The sequence below is a fragment of the Jaculus jaculus genome, chromosome 9 (assembly GCF_020740685.1).
Source record: "Jaculus jaculus isolate mJacJac1 chromosome 9, mJacJac1.mat.Y.cur, whole genome shotgun sequence".
Lineage (NCBI taxonomy): Eukaryota > Metazoa > Chordata > Mammalia > Rodentia > Dipodidae > Jaculus > Jaculus jaculus.
The window spans coordinates 94,002,205-94,019,925 of record NC_059110.1 but is presented as its reverse complement, the minus strand read 5'-3'; the positions used below and the strand labels follow the sequence as shown (position 1 = coordinate 94,019,925).

The 17,721-nt window shown below is 42.2% G+C and overlaps 1 protein-coding gene across 11 annotated transcripts in view; it reads right to left on the bottom strand.

Moving 5' to 3' along the window:
- Synrg (synergin gamma) overlaps nucleotides 1-17,721 on the bottom strand; it is a 97,136-nt gene that overhangs the window by 16,478 nt on the left and 62,937 nt on the right. For all 11 annotated transcript variants that reach the window (XM_045158068.1, XM_045158072.1, XM_045158073.1 and 8 more), the window contains 4 exons: nucleotides 7,189-7,785; nucleotides 4,872-5,035; nucleotides 3,977-4,030; nucleotides 3,430-3,526 (listed from right to left, as the gene is read on the bottom strand). In XM_045158068.1, coding sequence (XP_045014003.1) covers nucleotides 3,430-3,526; nucleotides 3,977-4,030; nucleotides 4,872-5,035; nucleotides 7,189-7,785 — 912 coding nt within the window. The remainder of the gene's footprint in view (nucleotides 1-3,429; nucleotides 3,527-3,976; nucleotides 4,031-4,871; nucleotides 5,036-7,188; nucleotides 7,786-17,721) is intronic.

Below are 17,721 nucleotides of genomic sequence, written 5' to 3'. Positions count from 1 at the left end.
AGAATTATTGGGCTTGGAGACTTTGTCACTGACTAGTATTGTTGGACTTGGAGCTACAGAGTTTGATGTTTTCCCTGTGTATTGGTTTGATTCAGGTGTCCCCCATAAACTTAGGTGTTCTGAATGCTATGTTCACAGCTGATGGAGATTTGGGAATTAATGCATCCTGGAGGAAGTGTATTGTTGAGGGCGGGCTTATGGGTGTTATAGCCAGTTTCCCTTTGCCAGTGTTTGGCACACTCTCCTGTTGCTATGGTCCATCTTATGTTGGCCAGGGGCTGATGTCCACCCTCTGCTCATGCCATTGTTTTCCCTGCCACTGTTGAGTGTCCCTTTGAGCCTTGAAAGCCAAAATAAACCTCTTCTTTTTTTTTCCCCCACAAACTGCTCTTGGTTAAATGATTTCTACCAGCAATATGAACCTGAGTGCAACACCCTGGTTGTTTTAAATCTTGTATTGGTTGAATATATCTTTGCCATATCCAATACCATCTTTTGCAGTGTGTTTGTTCTGTGCCATTATGGGTTTTTAAGGGATTTTTTGGTATAATGTCTCAGATAAAAGATCTCAGACTATGGGAATGTCTGAACATCATTAGAATTGATAAAAACTATGAGGACTTTTAAAGTTGGACTGAATGCATTGTATTTTTAAAAAATATTTTATTTTTATTTATCTATTTGAGAGACAGAGAGAGAGAGAGAATGGGGAATGGGTGTGACAGGACCTCTAGCCACTGCAAAGGAACTCCAGATGTGAACACCCCTGTACCCCCTTGTGCACCTAGCTTACATGGGTCCTAGGGAGTTGAACCTGGGTCCTCTGGCTTTGCAGGCAAGTGATTAAACTGCTAAGCCACCTCTCCAGCCCAGTGCATTGTACTTTATATCATATATGTTTATCAGTTTATGGGAGCCAGGGGTGGTTTGATTCAGGTGTCCCCCTTAAACTTAGGTGTTTTGAATGCTAGGTTCCCAGCTGATTGAGATTTGGGAATTAATTCCTCCTGGAGGCAGTGTATTGTTGGGGACAGGTTTATAGGTATTAGCCAGTTTCCCCTTGCCAGAGTTTGACACACTCTCCTGGTGATGTTATCTACCCAATGTTGGCAAAGATGTGATGTCCACCCTCTGCTCATGCCATCATTTCCTCCTGCCATCATGGAACTTCCCCTCGAGCCTGTATGCCAAAATAAACCCTTTTTTCCAAAAATCTTCTCTTGGGAAGGTGATTTCTGCCAGCAATGTGAATCTGACTGTAACAAACAGTGTCTAGGGAACAGAAGGTATTATATTATTCAAGCTACTATTTATTTTTCCTTTATGTTTCTATAGGAGTTTCTTCTTAAATCTGAGAAATCACATTATCTAGTCAAAAAATGGGAAGGTTTAAAATAGCCTAAATGTTAGTATCATTGTAGAGTAATTAAAGAAATATCTCATTGATCTAAATCATTAAGGAGTTTAAAAAGTATTTAATTATTTATTTATTTGAGAGAGGGAGAGAGAGAATGGGCATGCCAGGGCTTCTAGCCACTGCAAATGAAATCCAGACATATACGCCACTCTTTGCATCTGGCTTATGTAGGTCCTGGTGAGTCGAATCTGGGTCCTTTGCAGGCAAGCGCCTTAACTACTAAGCTATTTCTCCAGCTCAATATATTTTTTTAATTTTTTTGTTCATTTTTATTTTTATTTGAGTGCGACAGAGAGAGAGAGAGAGAGAGAGAAAGAGAGAGAGAGAATGGGCGTGCCAGGGCTTCCAGCCACTGCTAATGAACTCCAGACGCGTGTGCCCCCTTCTGCATCTGGCTAATGGGGAATCGAGCCTCGAACTGGGGCCCTTAGGCTTCACAGGCAAGTGCTTAACCGCTAAGCCATCTCTCCAGCCCAAGATTTTTTTTTTTTTGAGAAAGGATCACTCTAGTCCAGGCTAGTCTCAAACTCACAGTAATTGTCCTGTACTAGCCTCCCAAGTGCTAGCACTAGAAGCACGAGCCATCATGTATAGCAGCTAGAACAGTTTTTTTTTTAAATTTTTTTTGTTCATTTTTATTTATTTATTTGAGAGTGACAGAGAGAGAAAGAGGCAGATAGAAAGAGAGAGAATGGGTGCACCAGGGCTTCCAGCCACTGCAAACGAACTCCAGACGCGTGCGCCCCCTTGTGCATCTGGCTAACGTGGGTCCTGGGGAATCAAGCCTCGAACCGGGGTTCTTAGGCTTCACAGGCAAGCGCTTAACCGCTACGCCATCTTTCCAGCCCAAGAACAGTTCTTTTCCTGTGGTCTGAAGAGGCTGAACTTTAAAAATTTTTTTTTTGAGGTAGGGTCTGACTCTGGTCCAGGCTGACCTGGAATTAACTCTGTCATCTCAGGGTGGCCTTGAACTCATGGCGATCCTCCTACCTCTGCCTCCCAGGTGCTGGGATTAAAGGCGTGCGCCACCACGCCTGGCTCCAAAAAAAAATATTTTATTTTTACTTATTTATTTACTTATTTGACACAGAAAGAGGAAGAGAGAGAGACAGAGAGAGAGAGAGAGAGAGAGAGAGGGGGGGGGGGGAGAGCGCGAGCGAGCATATGAGTGCAACAGGGCTTCCAGCCACTGCAAATGAACTCCAGATGCTTGTACCCCCTTGTGCATCTGGCTAATGTGGGTCCTGGGGAATCAAACCTGGGTCCTTTGGCTTTGTAGGCAAATGCTTTAACTACGAAGTCATCCCTCCAGCCCAAGTGGCAGAACTATTTAAGCAAGGAAGAGAGGTGTCAAGTACCTCCATATTCTAAGGACAAACCAGATGCATACATACTCAGCCCTTGTAATGTGACAGCCAACAGACATACCACCCCAGGTTCTAAGTGAATACTGGGGAATTCCAGGGGATCATCAGCTTTGTGAAAAGCACCAAGGATAATTATACACCCTAAGTGAGAGGGATTCCAGGAGAACTTTCCCCAGAGACTGGGAAAGACTGGGAGGAGAGGAACTAGTGTGTGATAGGAGGCTCTATACCTTTCTACTAGCTGCTCCTCCAGCAAGTAAACTGAGTGCCTTCCATACCTGGCCCTAAGTTAGGGGTTGGAGGCACAGCCATGAACATACAAGTTCCAAGTTTTTGCAGTCTTGGAAGTTCATCCCAGTGCAGGGAGACAGTGGAAACAAGAATAAGATATATACTGGGCTGCCGAGATGGCTTAGTGCTTAAGGCATTTGCCTGCAAAGCCAAAGGACTCGATTCCCCAAGACCCATGTAAGCCAGATGTACAAGATGGTGCATGTGTCTGGAGTTTACATGCAGTGGCTGGAGGCTCTGGCATGCCCAATCTGTGTTACTCTCTCTCAAATAAATAAATACAAATAAAATATTTATTAAAACACTGAACTTAAGCGAAAGCTGATAATAATGAAAGACTATAAAAGAACATACCTAGTAAATATTCCATGCCCTGAGCTGACTGAATAACTTCTGTGCAAACAGCACTACTACTAATTCCATTTAAGGTGTCATTTGCCTTCTTAATGACCTGTAAGAAATGAAATTACATCATCTTATATAGCCAAGAAAGGTCACAGCAAATCAGTGTCCTATTAGTAGAAAACCCAGCTGAAAAGCCAGGAAGCATGAAAGACATGCCTGCCTGACTGACACATATATATGCCCATGCTGAAACAAATCTGAGAATTTTAACCTTGAGGAAACCATCCACCACTTCCCTGGAAGAGAAATGATAGAGGTTCTTTAAATATGGTTTTCACTTAGGACAGAGGTAGTGATATTACTTTGTTATTTCTTAAACACAGAGACAGATGAAGGGGCTAGCGACAAACGAGCCAGTGCTTGCTATCATAAACATAAAGATGAATGGCCTTCATGTCGTACGTGGCCATGAAAGTAAGGCTCCCTGCATTAACCCCCCATCCACTCAAAGGAATCGAGACAAAAGTGCCCGTCAACACGAAAGTGACATACTTACATCCAGGGCACTCCCCAGACATCTCTGCCATTCATATGCATACCTCTCATTTTCCTGTGGATTTTATAGAAGGAGCTGGGTTAAAAGGCAGACCTACGATCCTCTACTTACAATTTTCTGTCAATGAAAAGAACCTGGAAGACTCCTTTCTGTTGAAGTACTTTCATAAACAGCAGTTTATAATTTTGAACCCACTAATAATTACCTTAAAATGCTAATGAATGTAAATGTAACTTCTGAGCACATGACTTGTGAAGCTGAGGGACATATTTCATAGTAGCCTCCCTCCATCAGTTGCCTCATTGGTTCTGGCCAGTAGCTTTGCTTCAAAGGTACTCACTGTGGAGTACCAAGTACGGAAGCAATGTTAAATCACTGGCTTCCTGCTCTGGGTGTGTGTGTGTGTGTGTGTGTGCATGTAGGCCTATGTAACAAGGAGCAGGAAGTGTGCTAGCACAAGACAGAACTAAGATGCCACAAACAGAAATTGCTAGAAGCTCCAGAATATTTTCCCTCGCCTCTTTTTTTTTTTTTTTTTTTTTACCCAAAGTAGGGATTCATTCTCACTCCAGCCCAGGCTGACCTGGAATTCACTCTGTAGTTTCAGGCTGGTCTTGAACTCATGGCAATCCTCCTACCTCTATCCCTCCCATACATAACTCTTCTTGCAAAGTCTCACAAATAATTTCAGTTTTAGCTAATACTTTCAGTGGCTGCCACACTGAGAAGTATTTTCACCCAGGGCTTATGTTACCGAGTGTCTTGCTTTAATTATATATTTGCCATCTGGTGCCTTGTGTCTTTCTCCCCTCTTTTCCTTAGGGGAAAGCTGAAAGCAGCTTTTCTCAGGGCCTTCCTGGCCTTTCAGCTCCTCTGCAGAAAGCAGCCAGCGTACCTCCACCTCGCCGGTCAGGTCTTTGTACTTGTCGCGGATGACAGGCAGAGCGGGCTTTTCGCTCAGAGTGTTGGAGCGGTCTCTGAAAGGCTGCTCCAGAGCTGAAGATGGAGAGGAACGGCTGATTTCTTTATCCCCGAGGCTCAAACTCCTCTTGTGTGTTCCTGGAAAGTAGAGGCAATACAGGCAAAAGTTACTGGATGTAGCTCAAGCAGAGGCTCCGGCTTGCTGGCCTGACCTCACGTCACGACGCATTCAGACACACAAGCTCGTTCATGCTTCCTGGGAAGCTCTTCGCTGAATCCGTTCTATCATGTGCCTGGCTCGGTTTGCCTACCTTCAATTGTTTTTCCATTACTCCTCCCAGATGTATCGCAGCGCTTCCGCAATTCTAAGGGCAGGATCAATGGAGGATGGATGACAAAAGTACCTTTCTAAAGCTTTTCCCAGTCGTTAGTTACAGGTTTATCCCTAAGTGACTTCATGCTCTTGGTCCAACTGAACCAAAGATCTCTTCTGTTGGGAGGATTTAAGCCTAAGAGGCAAACTCAAGAGCATTCAGAGATAGGCAAGCAAAGCCAGTGACAAAGTGGATGAGCTGGAGAAAGAAGCGGCGGAGAAGGTGACAGGCTGTGACAGTGCTCCTCCCCGGGTGTGCTGGCATTCAGCTGACTGTTGCGACCGGGGCCTGCCGGCCCAGCGCTTCTCAAGAACGGCCGGTGGGGCTGAGGAGCTGATTACGTGGGTAAAACGCCTGCCGCACAAGCACGAATGCTTGAGTTTGGATCCCTGGAACCTATGTACAGCCGCAGCGAAAGCGTCCATAGCTCCAGCGCGCCTACAGCGGGAGGGGAGGCAGACAGGAGGGTCTCTTGGAAGCGCATAGGCCCGCCAGCCTGATAACAGACACTGTGGTGAGCCACGAGAGACTATGCCTCAAACAAGGCGGACGGTGAGGACTGACGCCCAAGGATGACCTGTGACATGCACCATGGCACATATGCACACGCACACCACCACCAACAAAGTGAGATCTCTAGAGCAGGTCCACAGTCACAGCACTGGGGGAATGAGAATGGAGGTAACTTGTTTCGCCAGCACACTGCCAAGCAAAGGCAGTAAACAGTAACTGCACGTTCTGCTGCCTCTTGGTTTAATAAGCAGCTGTCTGAGGGATACTGATTTGACTTTGGTTCAGCTTAGGAAAAACTATTATAGCTATCCCTAATTGACCCTGGTTTCAAAAACTTTAAAATTTATTTCCTGCTAAACCAAGAACCACCATTTAAATTTTTTTTTTTTTTCAAGGTAGGGTCTCACTCTGGCTCAGGCTGACCTGGAATTCACTATGTAGTCTCAGGGTGGCCTTGAACTCTCGGTGATCCTCCTACCTCTGCTTCCCGAGTGCTGGGATTAAAGGCATGTACCACCATGCCCGGTCAATGTTTTTGTTTGTTATATTCAAGGTAGGGTCTCATTCTGGCCCAGGTTGACCTGGAATTCACTATGGAGTCTCAGGGTGGCCTCAAACTCATGGCAATCCTCCTATTTTTTTTTTTTTTTTTCTTTCAAGGTAGGGTCTCACCCTAGCCCAGGAGGACCTAAATTTACGATGTAGTGTCAGGTTGGCCTCAAACTCACAGGTAGGAGGATTTAAGCCTAAGAGTCCTCCTACCTCAGCTTCCTGAGTGCTGGGATTAAAGGCGTGCACCATCATGCCCAGCAGAGAGAGAGAACTGGCGTACCAGGGCCTCTAGCTGCCACAGAAGAACTCCAAATGCACGTGCCACTTTGTGCGACTGGCTTTACACGGGTACTGGAGAATAGAACTCTGGTCATTAGACTTTATAGGCAAACATCTTAACTGCTGAACTCTCTCTCCAGCCCTCATTATTTTTTAAAAAAACATTTTTATTTGAGAGAGAGAGGGAGAGAGAGAGAGAAAGAGAGGGGGAATATGATGAATGGGTGTTCTAGGGCCTCCAGCCACTGCAAATGAATTCCAGATACATGCACCACCTTGTACATCTTACTTATGTGGGTCCTGGGGAATCAAACCTGGGTCCTTAGGCTTCCCAGGCAAGCGACTTAACTGCTAAGCCATTTCTCCAGCCTTCATTATTTATTTATTGAGATCGTGTAGCTGTGTAGCCCAAGCTGGTATCAAACTCATGATCCTCCTGCCTTAGCCTTCCGAGTGCTGACAGCACAGGTGTGTGTCATCATGTTTAGTTTTCAGATTTTATTCTCAAGAAAGAATACCAAACATCTCAGTGGATAAGCTCACAGTATTAAAATCTGCATTGAAGGTACTTACCTTGAACAGAAAGATCGAAGGTTGCGAGTTCACTTTTGATCATTTCTTCACTGGATTTCATTTTGCTTTGTGAATTAGCAACTAAAAAGTCAAATTTGCTGATTTTGGGCTTTTCACTTTGAAACTCTCCAAAGTCGTCTGAACATTCTTTGGGGGTTTCGTGAGAGGCACCACTGGAAGCGGGGCTTGCACACGAGGCCTCTTGGCTCCGGTCAGCCGTGGACAGGTCCTGTCTTGTGAAATCTTGGTAGTCCACGCTTTCATATTCCTTTTGCTCACTGGTCTGAGGAACCACGTCTTTAAAGCTGGCAAATGCTGGGAAGGGAGTCTCTGGAAGAGCACTGTCATTCACAAAGGTCGTTACTTTGGAGAAAGGCGACATGGTGATGTTTTCAGAACTGCCAAAGGATGCCTCTTTCTTTTGAATTACTGAGGTGACTGAGGAAGAGGACTCACTTCCTGCTGAGAGGACAAATGGAGAGAGTTTTCTGCCCTGAGATGCATCGTCCCTGTCTGACCAGTCATAGCTTGTAAGTGTGCTCACTGCAAAATTGCTACTGCTGCTTCCAAAAGTGGCATATTTTAAGTCCTCTATATCTGAAAGGGAAATAAGACCCCACAATTAGATGCAAGCTCACAAGTTAAGCAAAATGCCTAGAACATTTGATTAGTTTTATGCTATCTCGAGTAACTCAATTTAGAGCTGGTATTAAAATCAAAGGAGTTGGGCTATAGTTGGGCTATAACATCCGATCTTAGAAAAAATGTGTATTAGCCTTCAGCTGGCGTTTAAAGAATCATCTTCTTTGTATGTAAAAATTACAAATAAAGATAGGCTTATATGAATATATATATATATATATATATACACACACATATATATATATACACATATACATACATACATACACATATATACTGTTTGGTAGATAAATAGTAATTATTCCCTTTTCAACTTTAAAATGTACTTACAGATTCTCTGCCTAGAACATGTCTGGACTTTATAGGAAAATGTTCCTTTATGGTACTGGTCATATGAAATGTACATGACAAACTAATAAAAAATTGACAGTTCATCAAAACAAAAGTGAAAATGTCACTTTCAATTCTTTTTTTTGTTTGTTTTTCAAGGCAGGGTTTCAATCTAGCCCAGGATGACCTGAAATTCACTATGTTGTCTCAGAGTGACCTTGAATTTATGGTGATCCTCCTACTTCTGCCTCCCGAGTGCTGGGATTAAAGGTGTGCACCACTATGCCTGGCATACTTTTAATTTTTTTTAAGGTATGGTCTCCCTCTAGCCCTGGCTGATCTGGAATTCACTATGCAGTCTCAAGCTGGCTTCAAACTCACAGTGATCCTCCTATCTCTGCCTCCCAAGTGCTAGTATTAAAGGCATGTACCATTATGCCAGGGAAAAATGTCACTTTTAATAAATTATTAAAAATCTATCACAGATGGGCTGGAGAGATAGCTTAGCAGTTGGGCGCTTGCCTGTGAAGCCTAAGGACCCCGGTTCAAGGCTCGATTCCCCAGGGCCCATGTTAGCCAGATGCATAAAGGGGTCCAGGCATCTGTAGTTCATTTGCAATGGCTGCAGGCCCTGATGCACCTTTCTCTCTCTGTGTGTATCTGTCTCTCTCAAATAAATAAATAAAAGTAAAAATAAATTTAAAAAGAATCTATCACAGAGCCGGGTGTGGTGGCACAAGCTGGTCGTGGTGGTGCACGCCTTTAATTCCAACACTCGGAGGCAGAGGTAGGAGGATCAGCTGTGAATTCAAGGCCACCCTGAGACTACATAGTGAATTCCAGGTCAGCCTGAGCCAGAGTGAGACCCTATATCAAAAAACAAAAACAAAAATAAACAACAACAAAAAAATCTATCACAGGCTGGGTGGGGTGGCACATGCCTTTAATCCCAGAATTTGGGAGGCAGAGGTAGGAGGATTGCTGTGAGTTCGAGGACATCCTGAGACCACATAGTGAATTCCAGGTCAGCCTAGACTAGAGCAAAACCTGACCTCAGAAAACAAAAACAAAAACAAAACAAAACAAACAAACAAACAAAAAAAAGAATTAAAAAAAAAATCTATCACAGGCCACACCAAATACTAATTTTAAGGAACTGATTACTTACCTAGTTGTTATTTTGCTCTAAACAAAAAAACTTTTTTTTTTTTGTTGTTTTTTTTTGAGGCAGGTTCTCACTGTAGCCCAGGCTGACCTGGAATTCACTATGTAGTCACAGGCTGACCTTGAAGCCATGACCATCCTCCTACCTCTACCTCCTGAGTGCTGGGATTAAAGGTGTGTGCCACAATGCACAGCTATTTTGGTCAATTTTGACATCATGTTGCTGTGATGGAATGTAGAAAACAAAAATCAACCTAATCTACTTTTACCCTTAAAAAAAACAGAATCAAGGGCTAGAGAGATGGCTCAGCAGTTAGGACACTTAAGGCACTTGCCTTCAAAGCCTCAGGACCCAGGTTTGACATAAAGCCAGATGCACAAGGTTGCACATGGATCTGGAGTTTGCTTGTAGTGGTTAGAGGCCCTGGTATGCCCATTTCTATTTGTCTCTTTTTCTCTCTCTCTTAAATAAATAAACAAAAAAAAATTCTAAAAAAAAAAGCATTAAAAAATAGATCAATTCAGGCATGAAGGTACACGTCTTTAATTCCAGCACTCAGGAGGCAAAGGTAGAAGGACTTTTGTGAGTTTCAGGCCAGCCTGGGACTACAGAATAAATTCCAGGTCAAGTGAGACTACAGACCCTATTTCAAGAAAGCAAAAACCAGAGCCGGGTGTGGTGGCGCACGCCTTTAATCCCAGCACTTGGGAGGCAGAGATAGGAGAATCAGCCATGAGATTGAGGCCACCCTGAGATTACATTGTGAATTCCAGGTCAGAGTGAAACCTTGCCTCGAAAAAACAACAGCCACAACAACACAAACCAAATCAAATCAAATCAAAGTTCCTACTAAGCTCTTGTTTCTGTTTCTGTAAGATATCAATCCCCCTCCCCCCAATTAAAATAAAAAGAAGTGAAAGAAATGCTGGAGTAGAAGACAGACTCACTAAACAAAGCATTCTTGATGGATGTTTAACCAATTAAAGAGGCAGCAGAAAACAAAGAAGGTGGGTTTTTAGTTTCGACACAACCTGAGTTCAACTCTGCAGCTTATTGCAGTGCACTGGGCAAACCACTCATCTTTCCTTCTTCCCTCCCTCTCTTCCTTCTTCCTTTCTTCTCTCTCCTTTTTTACTTCCTGTTTTTGTTTACTGACAGGGTATCACTCTGTAGCCCAGGCTGGCCTGAATCTCACAGCAACTCTCCCGCCTAAGTCTCCCAAGTGTTCTCCACATTTCTGAACCTTGGCATGCGCCTCTGTGAAACTAAGACAAGACTATTTGGAAGGGATGAATTAGGGTGATCAGTAGAAATAATGTGTGTGGAAGGCCAGTTTGTTGTCTGGTGAGAAACATGTACCAGCTAGTGGTTGCCATCAGCCTCAATTTGACATTTTTTACTTGCTGCTTTGGGGCCTAAAATAGAGCTATTTCAAAGTAAATAAAAAGGCAACTTTTTTTTTTAAATCCCAGTACTAATGATTGAACCTAGGACCTCCTGCATGTTAGGCAAGCACCCTGCCACTGAGCTATACCTCTAGCCCTCTTTTTAACTTTTTTTTTTTTTTTCCAAGGTAGGGTCTCATTCTAGCTCAGGCTGACCTGGAATTCGCTATGTAGTCTCAGGGTGGCCTCGAACTCACAGCAATCCTCCTACCTCTGCCTCTCAAGTGCTGAGATTAAAGCCATGCACCATCACATCTAGCTTTCTTTTTAACTTTTTATTTTATTCTTTTTGATTTTTCAAGGTAGGGTCTCACTCTAGTCCAGGCTGACCTGGAATTCACTATGTAGTCTCAGGTTGGCCTTGAACTCATGGCAATCTGACTACCTCTGCCTCCTTAGTGCTGAGATTAAAGCAGTGAACTACCATGCCCTGCCTCCATACTCTTTTTAACTTTTAATTTTGATGAAGTTGCACAGGCTGACCTTGAACTCACAATCCTCCTGCTTCAGCCTTCTAAGTAGCTGGGATTATAGGCTTTAGCCGCCAAGTCTGGCTTTCATGCTAATTTTCAGAAGGCAACGCAAGCAGACGCTGAGTAGGGCTGAGAGAGAAGCCTCCCTTTCAGCTGGTGGATAGGCATATCATCTCCTTTTCCTCACTACATATGAGACAAGGTCAAATTCCTCTGACAACCACATAGATGATGTACAAGGAAAATGTCCCAAAATTGGGTTGGAGAGATGGCTTAGTAGTTAAGGTTTTTTGCCTGCAAAGCCTCAGGACTTGTGTTTGACTCTCCAGGTGCCACATAAGCCAGATGCACAAGGTGACGGAAGCTTGCAAGGCTGCACATGCACACAAGATGGCACTGTCTGGAGTTTGATTGCAGTGGCTGGAGGCCCTGCTACAGCAATTCTCTCTTTCTCTCTCTCACTCACTCTCTTGGTCTCTCTCTGATTAAAAAAAAAAAAGTATCTTATTAAAAAGAAAAAGCTCCAGGGCTGGAGAGATGGCTTAGCTGTTAAGCGCTTGCCTGTGAAGCCTAAGGACCCTGGTTCGAGGCTCGATTCCCCAGGACCCACGTTAGGCAGATGCACAAGGGGGCGCACGCATCTGGAGTTCGTTTGCAGTGGCTGGAAGCCCTGGCATGCCTATTCCCTTTCTACCTGTCTCTTTCTTTCCCTCTATCTCTGTCACTCTCAAATAAAGAAATAAAAATGACAAAAAATATTTTTAAAAAAAGCTCCAAAGTCTTGTCATCTAGATTTTCATATGTAAGTTTACCCATTGGTAAACCAGCACTGTTTTCTCAGCAATACTGCATAGTTTATGAGAAGAATGAGGCTCTAGATATTTCCACAGCTCTCCTACCACTATAATCCAAACCTGTTTCTCTCAGCTCTATTAGGAAATGAGCAATGAAAAAAGCCAACCAGTGGGCTGGAGAGATGGCTTAGTGGTTAAGGTGCTTGCCTGTCTATGAAGCCTAAGGATACAGGTTCGATTCTCCAGGTCCCACATAAGCCAGATGCACAAGGTGGCACATGCATCTGGAGTTTGTTTGCAGTGCCCTGGTGTGCCCATTCTCTCCCCTGTCCTTTCTCTGTGTCATTAATAAACATTAAATAAAAAAAAAAAACCCAACCAGTGAAAAATAAAGATCCTTTACTGAATAATGAACAGTATGTTTCAAAACTGTAGCTTACTTCACAGAAAAAAAAAATGATTTGGGCAAAAATTTTAGTTTTTAGAAAGGAAGCAAGCCTTTAGACAAAATGTTTTCCTATTATTTTGTTGTAGTGAACCCCCCCACCAACCCCACACACAGAGGGATCAGAAAGTAGCCAGACTAGAAAGAGGTGACATTTAATCAGGAAGCAGATGCAGTTAAACACAAGACTGTATTCAAGGGGACATTCCAAAGAGTGTTTCACAATACAAACATAGCTGTCATGAGACCTTACCAGAGGCCCCTTTAGGAGACTACTCCCAGAATCTTATCTACGAAAGGGTAGAATTTTTCCCAGAGACCAGAGATAACATTAATGAAAAGATAACTCTAGTTCAAACATTGCAACTGAGTTGCTATGGTAATAGAAAAACCTATTTGTGCAATTATGCAACAAGAAACTGTTTTTTAAAATTAGAAATGGCTCATAAAGTCAGGTGAAAGGTATTATAAGCAATGAGGATTACCTTAGCTGAAGAGCTTTTACAAAATATTTTATTGGGCTGGAGGGATGGTTATCAGTTAAGGTGCTTGCCTACAAAGCCTAAGGACCCAGATTCAATTCCCCAGATCCCATGTAACCCCAATGCACAAAATGGCACATGCATCTGGAGTTCATTTGCAGTGGCTGGAGGTCTTGGAGCACCCATTCTCTCTCTTTCTTCCCCTCTCTCTGACTCTAATAAGTAAGTAAATAAATAATATTATATTTATTTGCAAGTGGAGAGAGAGACAGAGAAAATGAGAATGAAGCCGGGTATGGTAGCGCACACCTTTAATCCCAGCACTCGGGAGGCTGTGGTAGGAGGATCGCCATGAGTTCAAGGCCACCCTGAGATGACACAGTTAATTCCAGGTCAGCCTGGACCAGAGTGAGACCCTACCTCGAAAAACCAAAAAAAAAAAAAAAAAAAAAAAAGAAAAGAAAAGAAAGAAAATGAGAATGAGAGCATGCCAGGACCTCCAGACACTGCAAATGACAGATATATGTTCCACTATTGTACATCTGGCTTTATGTGGCTACTGGGGTATCAAACTCAGGTTGTTAGGCTTTGCAGGCAAGTGCCTTAACTTCTCACCCGTCTTTCCAGCCCCTGAAGAGCTTTTGTGAATGTTTATATAACTACAAAGGCCTTCAGTGAATCTTATTTTGATTAATGATGATATGCATATGACATTTTGCCTTTTGAACAGCCCACAGAAATGACAAGAAATTCAAATGAAAGACTTAAAATGAAATCATACATGTGTGTGTGTGTGTGTGTGTGTGTGTGTGTGTGTGTTTATCTATAAAACTTGTTTGAAAGGAGGGGAGAGGGAATGAGCAGGCCAAGGCTCTTGCTGTTGCAAACAAACTCCACATGCATGTGCCATGTTGTACATGTGGTTTTGCATGGGAACTAGGGAATTGAACCTGAGCTGACAGGCTTTGCAAGCAAGTGTCTTTACCACTGAGCCATCTCTCTGGCCCAATTTATATATACATATATATCTATATTTTTTTTTCTTTCAAGGTAGGATCTCACTGTAGCCCAGGCTGACCTAGAATTCACTATGTCATTTCAGGGCTGCCTCCTACTCAAGGCGATCCTCCTACCTCTGCCTCCCAAGTGCTGGGACTAAAGGCATGCATCACCATGCCTGGTCCAATTTATATATATATATATATATATATATATATATATATATATTTTTTTTTTTTTTTTTTTAAATTAAGGATAAACATATGCGTCACTAAAAGCAAACTTTGAAGTTTTTTTTTTTTTTTTTTTTACTTTTTGTTTTGTTTTGTTTTTTTAGGTAGGGTCTCACTTTAGCCCAGGCTGACATAGAACTCATTATGTAGTTTCAGGTTGGCCTCAAACTCACAGTGATCCTCCTACCTCTGCCTCCCAAGTGTTGGGACTAAAGGTGTGCACTGCCACACCCAGCTATTTTTTCTTCTTTATTGGCAACTACGGTGTGAAAAACATAATTTACTAAAAACAACAACAACAACAATAAACTCATTTGAACACACACATATACACATATATGCACTAAAGCTGACATAATATAAAAAGTATAAACAGAACACATATTTATTTCTATTTCTATTTTATTTTATTTTATTTTTTATTTTTTGAGGTCAGGCCTCACTCTAGCCCAGGATGACCTGGAATTCACTATGTAGTCTCAGACTGGCTTTAAACATACAGCAATCCACCTACCTCTGCCTGCCGAGTGCTGGGATTTAAGGCATGTGCCACCATGCCTGGCTAATATTTATTTCTAAACCTTAGAGTTTATTATCAGCATAAATTCAGAGTGTACTTTTGTGCATAATGAATATTGGTGAACCATTTTCTTTTTGTTTTGTTGTTTTTTTCAAGGTAGGGTCTTGCTCTAGCCCAGGCTGACCTGGAATTCACTACATAGTCTCAGTCAGAGTGGCCTTGAACTGACAGCGATCCTCCTACCTCTGCCTCCAGAGTGCTGGGATTAAAGCCATATGCCACCAAACCCAGCCATTTCTAAAAAGAATTTGGCTTATCAGATCATTGAAAGTAAGTTTAAGCAGTAAGGTTCCTCATTTTTTTTTTTTTTTTTTGGTTCCTCATGTTTTTAGCAGCTCTACATTTGCTAAGCAACCCAGTTATATGTATTATTGTATAATGATCTTAAAAACATTAAAGATTAAGACTTAAGCATTGTCTAGAGAAATAATATAGAATAAGCCATACTTTATTTTGTACTCACTAAAGTTACTACAGATGGATTTTCAAGTTGATACCTAAATTCTGCAAAATTGCAAGCAAAAAAGAAAATGGAGAATGAATGTGATAAAATGAAGAAAATTACGGTTGTATTTCCAGTTCAAGAAAACTCAGGCACGGTGAGGTTGAGCTGTAACTGCACACAGACAATAACCAATATGTATGCTGTAATTTGTGTGTCGGTTTGCAGCCAGGAATGTCCTATTACAAAAGGTGAAGAAATAAGTGGACCATCTGCTTCCATCAGGGATCTCAAATCAAGACATGGACTTTTTTCTTTTTTTAAGGTAGGGTCTCACTCTAGCCCAGGCTGACCTGGAACTCACTCTGTAGTCCCAGGCTGGCCTTGAACTCACAGTGATCCTCTCGCCTCTGCCTCCTGAGTGCGCCACCATGTCCAGCTAAGACATGGATTTCTTGCTTACATAAGTGGGTAACCGTATCAGTCTCTTCCATAACCTCTATTTAGAGCCCTTTTTAATAGATGTACATAAAAACAAGGTGTTTCCAAGCATGTGGCTATACTCATTTCAACAGACATCTTCTAAAGCTGTGAGCTTTAGAAAACCCATAAAATAAAAACATTAAAGATTAAGACATACAACATGAAGGACGGAAGCATTTTCTGTCCAAGGGAGCAGGAATTACAGTTTTTTTTTTTCTCAGAAACTTAATTTATTTGCAATGAGGGAGAGAGAATGGGCACACCAGGGCCTGCATGCTCCATTTTGTGCATCTGGCTTTATGAGGTTAGTAGGGAATCAAACCTGGGCTGACAGGCTTGGCAAGTAAGCATCTTTAACCACTGAGTCATCGCCCAGCCCAAGTTAGTGGCTTTTGAGGAAGGAGTTTAGAGAAAAAAAAGAAGGAAATATGTGTGCAAATCCTGAAGTTTTATATAACAATAGCAGTTTCCACTGAACTAAGGAAGAATGTTTTCTAATTTCTAACACTGATTTAATCCAGATTTCACTTCCCAATGCAAACCAATACAATGGAACTATTTGTCCATTTCCAGTCTCTCCATCCCTGGTCCTGTTCTACCTGAGAAAATAATTTTCCACGAACACTAACACCTAGCCTAGCAATGTCCTACTGTGTCTCTAGAACCCTGACACGCGTTAGTGCTAAACAAGAGCAAAAATGAAAACAGTGTGTGACAGCCTATAAAAAAATGTGGCTATCTGATGGTCTGGTTTTTTTTTTGTTTGTTTGTTTTCGAGGTAGGGTCTCACTTTAGCTCAGGCTGATCTGGACTTCACTATGTAGTCTCAGGTGGCCTTGAACTCATGGGGATCCTCCTACCTCTGACTCCCGAGTGCTGGGATTAAAGGCATGTGCCAGCTTTTTTTTTTAAAGTTTATTTGAGAGAGTGAGAAAGAGGCAGATAGAGAGACAGAGAGATTGGGTATGCCAGGGCCTCTAGCTACTGCAAGTTAACTCCAGATGCATGTGCCACCTTGTGCATCTGGCTTTATGTGGGTCCTTTGGCTTTGTAGGCAAGTGCCTTAACTGCTAAGACACTGCTCCAGCCTGGCAGTGTTTTTTTTTTTTTAAATCTGTATAGAAACTTCCCATTCTTCATATCTGTACTGACTTCCATAATGACATGTGTTAAACTATATCCACACTATCTGTAAGTACTTTCAGGTTTCTATGTGAGTATCTTAAGTTTAATAAAGAAAAGTGGCAACCCTGTGGATATTTCAAGTCAGAGCAGGGGTAGGTGGGACTGTCCGTGGTCATCTATAACAGCGCAACACAAAATCAAATGTGCAAGCAAGGTGGTAACTACACCTGAGGCTTTGTGGCCACTCTAAGGTAGAGGGTAATACTTCAGAGACTCTCCTGTGTATATGACCCTCTTGTGCTTTCAGAGTTCCTGAGACAACATTTTCCTTTTCAAAATTACTCAAATTATGTAAACATCAAAGGACTAGAAGCAGCTCACACAAAAATAAAAATAATTTGGGTTGACAGTACACTTTAGTGGCAAAGCACTTGTCAGTACCCAATAAAACATGTAAGTAAATAAAAATAGCAGACCAGCCGGGTGTGGTGGCACATGCCTGTAATCCAAGAAGTTCAAGGCCAGCCTGACACTACATACTGAATTCCAGGTTAGCCTGGACTACAGCAAGACCCTACCTCAGAAAATAAAAAGAAAAACAAAAAAAATAGCAGACCATGATGACCTGCTTCATAGTTCCAGACACTCTGATGGCTGAAGCAGGAGGGTGGCTTAAGCTCAGGAGTTCAAGACCAACCTGGGCACTATAATAAGAACTTGTCTCAAACAAAACAAATAAAAATTTGATTCTTTCAATTATTATAGAATAAAAAATTACATTTTAACACATTATTTTCTGGACAGCAATATATTTTGAATGGTTTTTCTTAAAGTGAATTCCAATTCCCCAATATCAACATTTTTCTTTCTCAAATAGCATGTGTCAAATATGAAA